The following is a 12,210-nucleotide window of genomic DNA, read 5'->3' as shown; positions in this document are numbered from 1 at the left end:
CACCTGTCTCTGGGCAGGGACCTTACAGTGCAATATCCCAAGCAAGCCAGTCTGCCTAAAGACAAATGCCTGCGCCTTGCTTTCTCTCCAATGGCTATGAACAGTGTATTGCCAGCAGTTAGGAGTTACCATGCAGCTCTTTCTAAGCATGCACCTTTATTCTTAAGGTATCAGAGAGAGAACATGAAAACAATGAACAGATTTAAACACACACTAAACATAGTCACCCATCAGCCTTATGGGCCACTAGTAAGCCAAAGTCCTTCCAACCCTTCAGCAAGATTAGGGCCCCCTTGTACAAAAGTTCATGTCCATTTACTGGATCGGAAAGAACACCCTGTGTCAGTTTAAACTCAGCCCCTTTATACCAAACGCCCTTTGCTTGTCTCTGTAAAACCCACTTTGAACCAATAGATGCATATCTCCCCAGAGTGTTGTACCTATCAAGAGCTGTTTAGTCTCACTAATTCACCTTAATCACCCCCAGTTTTTAGCTCCTGGAAGAGCTGTGCTAACCCTCCCCCAGGGAACAGAACACAGCCGGGCATAAAGCAGTCAGAAATTCAATACTGTACAATGAGCCTCAAAGATACTGCACAGGGCTGTGATATATCTGCCCCAGCCAGAATCACGGTTGTCTGTGCACCAAGCGCTACAGCAGCCAGCAAAAGTTGGCATACAGGCATTTCCCCTGCCTCCTGCCACCATCCCCTTCCAGGGATGTGCCTTCTGTGCTGTGTCTCCTGCATCTGACCCGCAATCTCGAACAGCAGCAGCAAAATGCAAAATGCTGCAGTTGTGTCGCTCCCGATCTTCTTTATCATGAGAAAGTATATGACTGCTGCAGCGCTCAATAACTTCTCAGCCAACCCTGCTTGCTTTAGCCACTAATCTGCAACCCCTTCAGCTATGACTTCAGAGAGGCTAGGTCTCTTGGACCAGCTCTCCTCTCTCCTGTAGAAAAATTCTTGGAAAGAGCTGAAGAGGAAGGGGTGGAAAAAAAAAAAAAAAAAAAAAAAAACCTTATGAAATTTTCTTTTGCAGCGTTTTCCACAGATTATCCTGCCGGAAGTGAAGGGGATGCCCATCTCCAGAACAAACAGGATTTTGCCCCCAGAACCTGCAACGCTCCCAAAATTTCAGGGAAAATATCATACACAGAACATCCTCTGTGCCGCCACTGAGTCCAGAGCTCTCCAGCCCTTCCCTCCATTTCTAATGGAAATGCCCTGCTAGGGTTTTTCGTCCACCTACCACTGCCCTTGGAACTTCCCTATGGCATGGACTAAGTGATTTATATATATCACAGTCCACAAAAAATAGGCCTCTGCAAACCAAACAGTGCAAGCCCGAAGTGTAAACATTTATTTTTCATTCAAAGCTGGAGAATGCAAAATACAAAAACCACAGGGAATGATTTCTCATTCCTTTTTAATGCACAACAATTTGCTAAATAACATAGTTAGGTACTGATAAATACATATGTTTTTTAAATTGCACAGTATACAGAATACACTGAGTATAGCTTACATCAAGTTGTATTACCTATCTTCAGTGGAACCTAAATGAAACTTGGCATTTTAATTTTAATCTCTGTTTTATAATGGGGGGGGGGGCGAAGGAGTTCTATGGTGTTAAATTGCTCTGCAATGAGATTGTTTCTATAAGAAACATCATAACAACCAGTTTACAAGTTCAGGTTCTGTGCTTCAGCAACTGTATTTAAGGTAAATGAAACATGAGCAAACCTGCAATCTATTAAAAAAAAAAAAACCTGTTCTCTATAGATTCTAAAAGCTGAGCAATAAATCAAACTTCCACATAACAAAAGTACAATCCTGCTCATAGCCTACCACTTTCTTAAAATGCTCTTCACAGTGCATAGGGCTGATTAAAGAGCAGGAGGGTATCTGCTGGGTAATCATCTCAAATGATAGTTTAGCATTATTTAGTTTCCTGTTATTTTAGTTTCCTGTTATTTTCAAGGTAGGGTTAACAAAAGCCCCTAAGAGATAATGGTGAAAGAAATATTGAGACGGCTATTTTTTGTCCTCAAAATAATTTGTGACAAACAATTCTTTGACTACAACATGACAGTGTATCTTTTTGTGCCTGTCATTGGTCCAAACTACTTGTGTTCAAAGTGATTTTTTTTTTCTACAACAGATTTTTTTCCCCCTATTTAGTGCAGTTTGGTTCTCGCAGCTTAGGTGTTTTCAAATGGCACTGAAATAGAGACTGATACATCACAAAAATCAATTATGCTGTACATGGTAACCAAGGATTTGAGCCTGCAAAGGGATGCAAACACTCTGACCCAATCCAGCTAAGTACTTAAGTACAAGTGGTGCCATTGACTTCAGTGGGTTACTCACATGCTCAACGTTAACACATGCTTAAGTGCTTTTCTGGATCAGACTCAGCACATTGCAGTTAGCCACGTTTCCATAGTCCAAAGGAGGTTGTTATTGAGAGTATATTTCTCCCTCCATACTGACTGGGAATGTGTTTCTGCAGCTTTCAAAGACTGTAAGTTTTCCATTATGATCAAACTCCGTCTAGTCCACTTGTCACATAGTGTATGGCAATCAGTGCTCCTAGGGAAACTCGGATATGATCAGTCACAGTAATATGCTGACATGAGTGGATGGGCAGATTCTTCCACTGCTGACAATTGCAGTCAGCCAGGAGAGAGATTTAAAGGGTGTAAAGGAATACTAAATTGTATTATACTGTTTAGCCACTAGGTGGCATTGTGTAAAATACCTTATTTAAACTAACCTCAGCCGCATATGGCAGAGCATTAAAGGATCTTATGATGAACACATCTAATATGCATGAGCAAGTTCGGTAGCCAGTCCCTATCTGGTACTGAAGTACATGGCATGGTGTCAAAACAATAACAAAGGTTGAAAACTGAAGGAACAAAGCAACTACAGTTGCAGGATCTCATCAACATGCCACATTTCCATGCCCCAGGGAACTTCAGCTTTGCCAAACATTCATAACGGAGAGACTGGAAACATATTGTGCAAGATGTTGAATTGCAAACAAACTCTATAGAGAAACTGGAGATATACAGGTATCGTCTTCAATTTATGCTATGGGGAAGCAGGCACAGCATATCTTTAAATCCTTTGACCTCACTGAAGCAATCACCAAAATGACTATGAAAGAGTTCTGGCTGTTTGATGCATACTTTATGCATCAAAGAAATGTGGTTTATGGTCAGGCTAAGAGGGACTAATTCCAGCCTACATGCACATAGTATGGAAAAAGTCATAGCCCAGGAGGAGAAGCAAGTCTAGCCAGTGTAAATCATGCATGAAATATGGACATTTTGCAGCTGTTTGCTGCACTAAAGCAGTCAGGGAGTAGACAATCCCTATTACAGACAATCAAGAGCCATTGTTTCTCGGATCTATCATTTGTGATGACACAGAATCTGCCTGGAGAGTGAAACTGAATATTCATGAAAAGACTATTGACTTTAAAATTGTTCTAGGAACTGATGTGACAGGCATTGCAGAAGACACTTACACCTTGTCCACACTTAAAAAATAAGTCAACCCAATTATAGCTGTAATTACAGCGGTGACTGAGGTGACCTTCCTTGGGTTGACTCTGTGGAGTGTGTCCTTACCAGGAGCACTTCCACCAACCTAAGGGGCAGTGTGGAGAGCTGAAAGAGGCTCCTGGGCTCCCTGTGGGCTGCCCCCACCCCCCAGTCCCAGCCAAGAGCCTGAGGAAGCCACCAGGGACTTCTTCCTTCTCCTTTCCCTGCCAGGAGCAGGGGGAAGCCACACAGGGCTTCTCCATTCCCTGATCTCCTCCAGAAAAGACAGCCATGTCAATTTCGCAGCTCAGACATGTAATTGACAAGGCTGCCCTAGCAGGGAGCAGGTGGAGAAGCACCAGAATTTCAGGGCCAGAGCAACAGAGACCAGCAGCCAGGGCTTCTCATCCTGCTCCCATGTGGGAGTGGGGTGAGAAGCCCAGGCTACTGTAAGCCTGGGCGGCTGGTTCCCACTCCCAGACAGAAGCCCTGGCTGCTGATCTCTGCTGTTAGTGGGGGCAGCTTTGTCAATTACACAGCTGAGCTATGAAATTGACATGGCTGACCATTCCAACCTTACAGCAGCCTGGGCTTTTCACCCCTGGTCCCAGCTGTTGTAATGAGGACTAGGAGGTGTCTATGACAAGACCTCTCTCTTAAGAAGTGCATAATATGCAAATTTGAGAAGCCTGTTTTCCCCAAGAACTAAGCCATGCTGACTAGTATATTGTCTCACAGTATTCTCCATCTGTTTGTCATAGCCACCTATTGTCTTTTGTCTTATTCTTCAATTGTAAGGTCTTTGGAGAAGGATCTATCTTTCTGCTGTTCATTTGTACAGCATCTAGTAAAGTGAACCATGATTGGTCCCCGTAGGTGCTGCTACAATACAAATCAACAGTAATAACAATAATAGTAGTTCTTTGTAGATTCCTACACTTCTCTCATCACTGTAGTATCTGAGTACCTTCCAGTAGCACATTAAGTGGTGTGACTAAAAAATTGTCATATGTGGTTCATTCACTCATCCTCACCCTAGCAGAACCATACATGTAGTGGAATGTACTGTTATTTTGTGTTGGTGCTGGGGTTTTGTTCTGTTTTGTTTAAATGTACACACTGCTGTGTGTTTATGACCTTGCAGGTAAGGTCAAAGAAATGCACCTTGCACTTGGGACAGAAGGTCGGGAAGTTTGTGATGCTCCTGATTTCCTGAGGGAGCTCATTTCAGTCTCAGACCACTCGTACCCTCCAGAAAGCTCTGTCTCTCCCAGAGATGAGTGTCACCCTCATTGTAGAGAGTCCTATTGTGCCAGAGGAGCACAGCTGTCAACCATGGTCTTCATCCCAGAGATTCAGGCTCTTTTACATATCCTAGGCCCATGCCACGAAGTGCCTGGAAAATAAGGACGGAGCCCTTGAACTTGACCCAATATTCTATGGAAAGCCAGTTTAGAGAGGTTTGATATGCCCCAGTAGCCCATGGCACAAGGAAGACATGCTAAATGACTCCCCTTTGCCATATCCTTTCACACCTCAAGTACTCCTACTGGTCCCACTTCTCCTGCCAGCCCTACCAGATCCTCAGCCTCTTATTCCCCTCCTTCCCCAGTATCAAATCCTCTCTCTACCACTTCTCCCACACCAGATTCTCCCCCCATCCTTCATCCTCCCCTTATCAGAGATTCCCTCTGCTCCGCCCCCTCCTTCCATGGCTAACTCCTCCCTCTGCTCCGCCCCCTCCTTCCATGGCTAACTCCTCCCCCTCCCCCCACCCCTTCCTTTCCCTGCTAGCTCCTCCCCTTCCCCCACCAGTTCCACTCCCCTGCCAGAGATTCTCCTCCCTTCCAGCACTGACCCCACCCCCTCCGTCCTCTGCAAGCTCCTCCCCTTCCCTACTAGCTCCTCCCTTGCCCCACCCCCTGCCTCCCCTGAACTCCGCCCTTCTGGGCCGCGGTAAGTGACTGTTCCTTGCTGCCCGGCTATCTGCCAGAGAGCCTTCCCCTCCCCCTCCCCCAGCGCAGCCGTTGGGCTCTTCGAATGGAGCGCGCGGGCACAGCGGCCGCTGCCTCCGGGAACCGTTACCGCCCCCAGGCGCGCGCAACATGGCGGCGTCCGGGCCTGCCTAGTGACGGGCGGAAGGAGCCCAAGCGGGCCGCCGCCGCCGCCGCCTCCCGGGCCCAGCTCTGCTCGGGGCTGCGAGGTGCCCAGCAGCGCCATGCAGGACGCGGCCCTGGGGCCCAGCGCCGGCATTGCTGAGGAGGGGGCTGGCCCCACCCCGGCCTCCTGGCTCCAGAGGCTCTGCGAGGAGGTCCTCTGCTCCTCCCAGCTGAGCGTGTCGCTGGCGGACGCCCCGCCGGTGGCCGTGGTGGCGGTGGAGCGCTACGTGGCGGAGAGCCCGCCGCCCAGCAGCAGCAGCAGCGCCTTGCCCAAGCCGCCCGCCCCGGCCTACTGCTACGACGTGACCCTGGCGGACGGCAGCCGCCGGGAGAAGTGCTACCTGGCGCCGCCGCTGAACGCCCTGGTGCACCGCAACGCGCTGCGGGCCGGCTGCCGGCTGCGCCTCGCCCGCTGCTCCTACCTGTACGACGAGAAGAAGCTGAGCTCGGGCTTCCTGTGCCTCGAGCGGCTGGAGGTGGTGCCGGGCCTGCCGGACTCGGACCTGCCCCCCGGGGGCCGCGAGCCCGGCCAGCAACGGCGCCGGCCCCTCAAGGGCGGGCGGAGCCACTACCTGCCCCTGTGGAACAGCGAGGATCCCTACGGGGACATCTGGGTGGCGAGCCGGCCGCCGGAGCGCGTCGACGTCGATGGTAAGGAGAGGGGTCGGCCTCGCAGGAAGCGACCTGGGGGCTGCCGGGCTTGTGGGCAGTGCAGGCGCCTGGAAACTGACCTGGCCCCCTTGGCCCTGATGCTCCTTTTACTTGGAGATGGAAACGGGGTAGCAGCACTTGGCCATGCTGGGCCAGACCCGTGGTCCATGGAGCCTGTCTCTGACAGGGGGTACTCCCAGCTTCTGGCAGAGATTTAGGGACACCCGGAGCATGGGGTTGCGTCCCTGACCATCTGGGCTAATAGCAACTGGTGGAGCTATTCTCCCTGAACTTATCGAATACTTTTGGTGCCCAGTTATGCTTTTGGCCTTCCCAGCATCCCCTAGCAACGATTCCGCATGTCTGGGTGAAGAAATACTTTTTAGTTTAGTTTAAACCTGCTGCCTGCCTATTCATTTCATCCGCTGACCCATAATTCTTGTGTTATGTGAAGGGGGAAATAATGCTTCCTTTTCATGTTTGCCACGATGTTCTACAATACATATGAAATCCTGTCTGCCTGATGCATGGTTAGCTGCAAATTTAAATATTAATAAATTTCCATAATCTACTGAAGCAACTCATGCAGCGCATGTATCACTAAAGAGGTATATTCAAATTCAAGGATGTGGACTATTTTATCAGTTAATTTTGGGGTTTTTTTTCCCCCCTGCTTTCTATTTTTTCACTAGTATCCAAATTAACTTCTCTTGGTCATCTGGAAATGAACTGGAGGAGCAGAATACACTTCAGTCCATTGCTTGTGAGAATCTTGCACAAGGCTAGACTAAGGTACTATGGGAAACCTGACAAAAAACTGGATATACCGTATCAGGTAGGGGAAAAAATCCAATGTGGGTTGGAATGCTTGTATGAGTAGTTCTGAGGTGTGCAGAAACTTGTTATTCCCATACAGTAAGGGTACAGCTAAAGTTCCTACAATCAGCAACAAATAAACAATAAAATTGTTACATTTGTAAAAGTACATTTAAAAGTATGGAAATGATAAATCCCATAGTTTGTGTATACGTGACTGAGCCCAGAGATTGGTGCATGACAGTTACTATAGAGCTTCATGTGTTAAAACTGTGATCATGTGGTTTTTTAAAATTCTGTCTACCTCAAACATACATTTTTTTCTTGGTAACTTTATTATAAGAGTCAGAGTTGAGGTTGTTGGAATATTTGTTAACTTTTACATGTGTATATTTTTGTTAGAGAATATACATGTATTTAAACATCATTTATGATACTTTATTGTTTCCAAATGGTTAGGTGTTTCTATACCAGTGATTCCCAACCTGTGGCCTGCGGGCCATTTTTGGCCCATGGGCTCTTTCAAAATGGCCCACCGCTCCCTTCCTGCTGGCTGCAGAAGGGAGTTGCTGTCTAAGGACCCAAGCAGAGCGTGTTACCATGAGACTTCAAGACAGGTGTAGACTCCTTGCTGAAGCCATGGGGATGGGAGATCAGCACTCCCCTCCCCCTGTCTGAAGCAGGGTGTATGGCAAAGCGCTCTGCCTAGGTCCATAGGCACTGGGGTCCCTGCTAGAGCCAGCACTGATCTCCCATCCCCTGGCTGCAGAAGGGAGCCAGGTGGAGCCCATGGAGTTACAGGTCCCTATTGCAACCGTGGAGGAGCTGCTGGCAGAGACTGTTGTCTCTTCAGGGTTGTAAAATGGTATCTGTGGCCATTGAGCCAAAAAGTTTGGGAACCACTGTTTTATACTGTAATATTCTTATTAGTTTTTCAGGTGTTTGTTTTTATCATAGAAATCTTGACTTTAAAGGAGTGTTTTTGTTTGATTTTTTTTCTTTTAAATAAAAACAAAAGCATGTTTCTTTTCTAAAAGCTTGAATTAGGCCTGCATGGATTCTTTCAAATGAGCAACAGAACATAACATTTTGCATGATAAAGGGTCTCTACAGACCTATTTTTCCAAGCTGCTGTGGATGGAAAAAGTCTGAGTCTCTTGTTGGTGCAATATTTCAGCAGACTTAGCCCAGGTGATGCTCCTAAATTGCTCAGGAACAAGGGCGAAACATCAGTCACAGTCCTTGGTATGAGCTGTGGAATCAATACCTAGAATTGATTCAGGTGGAAGAGTCAATGGCAGCTGAGGAAGAGGAAAGATCTAGCACCATTAGCTCATTAGGTCTTTTCTTTTATTAGTCTGCATTTAGACCATGATGCACTGAAGTCTTCAGGTTGTGTAAAATGTTGTGTGCCTGAATATATATATTGAATTATTTTTAACACACTGCATTATTCTGCATGTATCCAAAATATTCTGGCATATAATAGCTTAAATAATTTACCTCAAGGAACTTGCAGTCTGAGGACAGACAGACAAGTAATACAGCAGTCAGGAAAGGGGAACCACAAAAGGAATATTCTATACTTATCACCAAGATTCACTATAGGAAGTATGGCAGAAATAGATTTTTAAGAGGGACTTAAAGGGAGGATGTAGAGGCATTGCAGGTGATTTCATGGATGACCACGCACAGGGGGGTTGTATGGAAGAAAGCATAGTTGTTGGAGGTTAACAAATAGGTGGACACGGGTGGGAACGTCAGTAGAAAAGAAGTTTGTTCCACTGAGTTGGTACTTTCTGTAAGTGTCCTGGAAGATCTGAGAGGTATTACATGGATTGGGTCAGCTGGGCAGCCATGGTCCCCAGACATGATTTTATCTGAGTAAAGGAACGACAGTGGGGAACCATTCAGCATATGCGTTTTGTGTGTGTTAAAGTCCATTTGTAGGATGTTACCTAGAAAGCTTTTCCTGCTTTAAACTGCTGGCATGCAAAGTTTTCCCAGTTTGACATACGAAGATTTCCCTATGAAAAGGGTTCACATTATTGGCTTTGATGACAAAATATCTCCCTGCTAGTAAAGTATTTTTGCTTGAAAACCAGCCTATGCACAGTTTTATGACCCATGCTGTTTACCAAATGATTCCTGAGTTAAAATTTGACCATTTTCAAGAGAAGTTCTTTACACAGCCATTTTAAAGTATTATCTTTATAAAACCTATTTTTAAGAAAACTTCTGATTTTTTTTTTCTTTCTTTTTCTCTTGCTTGAGCTGAGGGAAAAGAGTGGAAGAGGCTCAAAATTACACTTCTAATAGAGCCCTGAGCGAGAGAATCACCCTGCTAATTATGATTTATTATGTATCTATTTGAAAAAATTGCTGAAGATCCCACATCAGTAGCAAACTGAGAGTTTGACCTTGCAAAGACTAAACATGCAAGTAACTTTATGAATGTGAGTAATCCCACTGATGTCAATAGGACTACTCATATGCATAAATCTTTGCACGATTGAGATCAAGAGAAGTGAAATTCCCTTATGAGCTAGTAACACATTCTCACTTGCTTGTTTCATCTCTTTTCCTGTAGTTCTACAGTTCCTGCCCATAGTATTTCCTCAGCAACCCAGAAGGTTTATAGTGTGAAATTGATTCATGACATTTTTACTCTGCTTCTGCTCCGTACAGCACTTAGAAATGCTATGGACAGGAGCAGCTGCATAATTGGGACTGTCATGCAGGAAAATATAGGATTCTTGCACTTCCATGTTGAATTTAAGCTTTTGGAGCTTCCCATGGCTTTAAGTTTATAACGAATATCAAAACCACTAGGCAAATTACTGTTAACATGACAGGCATTTTAATAATTGTCCAAAACCAACATTTGTGGTTTATGTAGTTAAAGGTCAAATACATGTTTAATTTTTCTCTTTTAGGCTTATTTTGAAGTTGCTGATAGTTCAGGCATGATGTCAATGGTTTTGTGGAATTCCTTATGTCCTGAGTGGTATAACAGTATGAAGATTGGTACAGTACTTCTACTTGAACAGTATGGTATCAAAACCAGTTATCCATTTAAAACACAACCAACACCTGGCGATTCACGGATGAAGAGATTTACTACAATTGGTTAAGTATCCCAAAAATCTGATTCAAAGAAGTATTGCTGTTAAAATAAGTTTGAAAATATCATTTCAGATGACAGTTACAAGAGCTGCAGTGAAATTAGGTAGCCTTTCAATAGATTTAGCTCCAGTTCCCATTTAACGGCAGGTGAAATACACAGGCCATTTTTGGGAGTGTTGGTGGGGTCAGTCAGAGCAGTGGCTCTTGGTGCTTCACCCACTTGAGATGAATGAGGCAGTTTAAACCTCTCACAGTTGTTGTTTCAGGTTGTCTGCATGCTCAGGCAGATATTGCTGCTTTGGTTACACTTGGGTCATGTTTACAAGCTTTTTTCACCTACAACCATGAGATGAGGAACGATCATTTTTTTTTGTAAAAGACAGCTGAGAGTCTGGTGTAATTACATAATTCCAAGTGCTGGGGCCCTCGGTACAGGGCTGTAGTACCTATAGTGTCCTAATTTGGCCTTGCTTCCAAATTAGTGTCTCATACAAATATAATTAAAATACTGTTTACATCCTTATCTGGATCATTAAAGAAGATGGGATCTAGGAGCCAGATCCTGTAGCAATCCATGCAGTTGCCCATGCAGAGCTCCACTGAAGTAAAAGTTTGGTGCTTCAAGATCTCATTTTGAATTGATGACTGCTACCAAGTGCATTAAAGCATCAATATCATGGTCCTTGATGTACTGATTCCTCAACACAGAGGAAAGAGGCTTCCTTTCTGCTGTTGCAGTGTGTGACAGAGAGCGAAGGCAGCCCTAATACAAGAATGCTAATGCCTCAATACAAGATAATGGCCTCCCCATAACAGGCCTTGTCTCCAACAATTCTTTTTCCCTGAATATGGACTCTTCTTCCCCACATACGCATATTCTGAATTAAACAGCAATCAGAAAAGCCACCATTTCCTTGCTACAAACAAAAATGCATGTCTTTGAGGGTTGATGTTTACATATCTCATTTTCTTCTTAGTGATGACAGTTTTGCTAATGCAGTCACTATAGTGCTTGAAAATAAACCATGTACTGCACTGCTCAAAGCCATGTATTCGGTCTCATGCATTTTGCTTTAAAACCAGATCTTAGCAACTGAAGTGTTTATGATGAGTTGTCAGGAGAGAGAAATGTTTTGCCAGGCAGGGAGATTTGGGGGAAAGACAGTAATGAAAATTAATAAGGCTTACAAGCCAGCGTAATAGTAATTATAACTGCCACACACCAGCCTGCAGCAAAGAGGCACTGTCAAATATGCTAGTCTGATTCTCCTTTTTGTATAAGCAAGAATCACTAAAAAATTTTAATGGCTTGGTGAGTGACACTAAACGGAAGATTTCCACAAGTGTTATTGGGGGTATAAAAGGTTATGAGATCAAAAACAACTTGGAAAATAACACCACATATAATAAAGGGTAATAGATGCACAATGCAAGACTAAGAACCATAACTCAATAATGAAGTATCATGGGCCATCTGCAGAATACAGATGTAATGTTTTTAAACAAAATATATATATCTCCTCCAAAATGTGTATGTTATTCTGTGTTTTTCTCTTTTTGACAAATAGCTCAAATATTTTTCTCTGGCACGAACTTTAAAAAAAAAAATTACATGTCATGGACCAATGGATGAGCTATATTCATGAGTCTGTAAAAAGACAGAATAGTGTTGTAAACTACAAGAATATCAGAAAAATTCTGTTAGATAGCAGATATGATCCATTTTCTATAACTATTTGAGCGTGCACTAGCTCTATTTTCAGAACGACATTGAAAGTGAGATGTTTCAGTAAATTATCTCCAATGGTATACGAAATAAAATGTATAAATAAAGGCCTGATCTAAATACTGTCACTCTGTATCAGGATATGTGGCTATTTATTTATTTTAGAACATGCACAT

The 12,210-nt window shown here is 44.4% G+C and overlaps 1 protein-coding gene across 3 annotated transcripts in view; it reads left to right on the top strand.

Annotated features, from left to right (window-relative positions):
* The first annotated feature begins 5,644 nt into the window (after positions 1 to 5,644).
* The window catches only part of RADX (RPA1 related single stranded DNA binding protein, X-linked), a 33,372-nt gene continuing 26,806 nt past the window's right edge, over positions 5,645 to 12,210 (top strand). For all 3 annotated transcript variants that reach the window (XR_010919695.1, XM_067548144.1, XM_067548143.1), the window contains exons 1-3: positions 5,645 to 6,366; positions 7,059 to 7,201; positions 10,119 to 10,311. Coding sequence is in view for 2 of the 3 variants with exons in the window: in XM_067548144.1 (XP_067404245.1) it covers positions 5,775 to 6,366; positions 7,059 to 7,201; positions 10,119 to 10,311 (928 nt within the window). In the remaining variant the exon portion in view is untranslated. The remainder of the gene's footprint in view (positions 6,367 to 7,058; positions 7,202 to 10,118; positions 10,312 to 12,210) is intronic.

The sequence above is a fragment of the Emydura macquarii genome, unplaced genomic scaffold (genome assembly GCF_026122565.2).
Source record: "Emydura macquarii macquarii isolate MOO-44397 ecotype Brisbane River unplaced genomic scaffold, CSIRO-AGI_Emac_v2 contig_1253, whole genome shotgun sequence".
In the NCBI taxonomy this organism is placed as follows: domain Eukaryota; kingdom Metazoa; phylum Chordata; order Testudines; family Chelidae; genus Emydura; species Emydura macquarii.
Note: the sequence above shows the minus strand (reverse complement) of the source record. Positions and strands in the feature narration are given on the sequence as shown.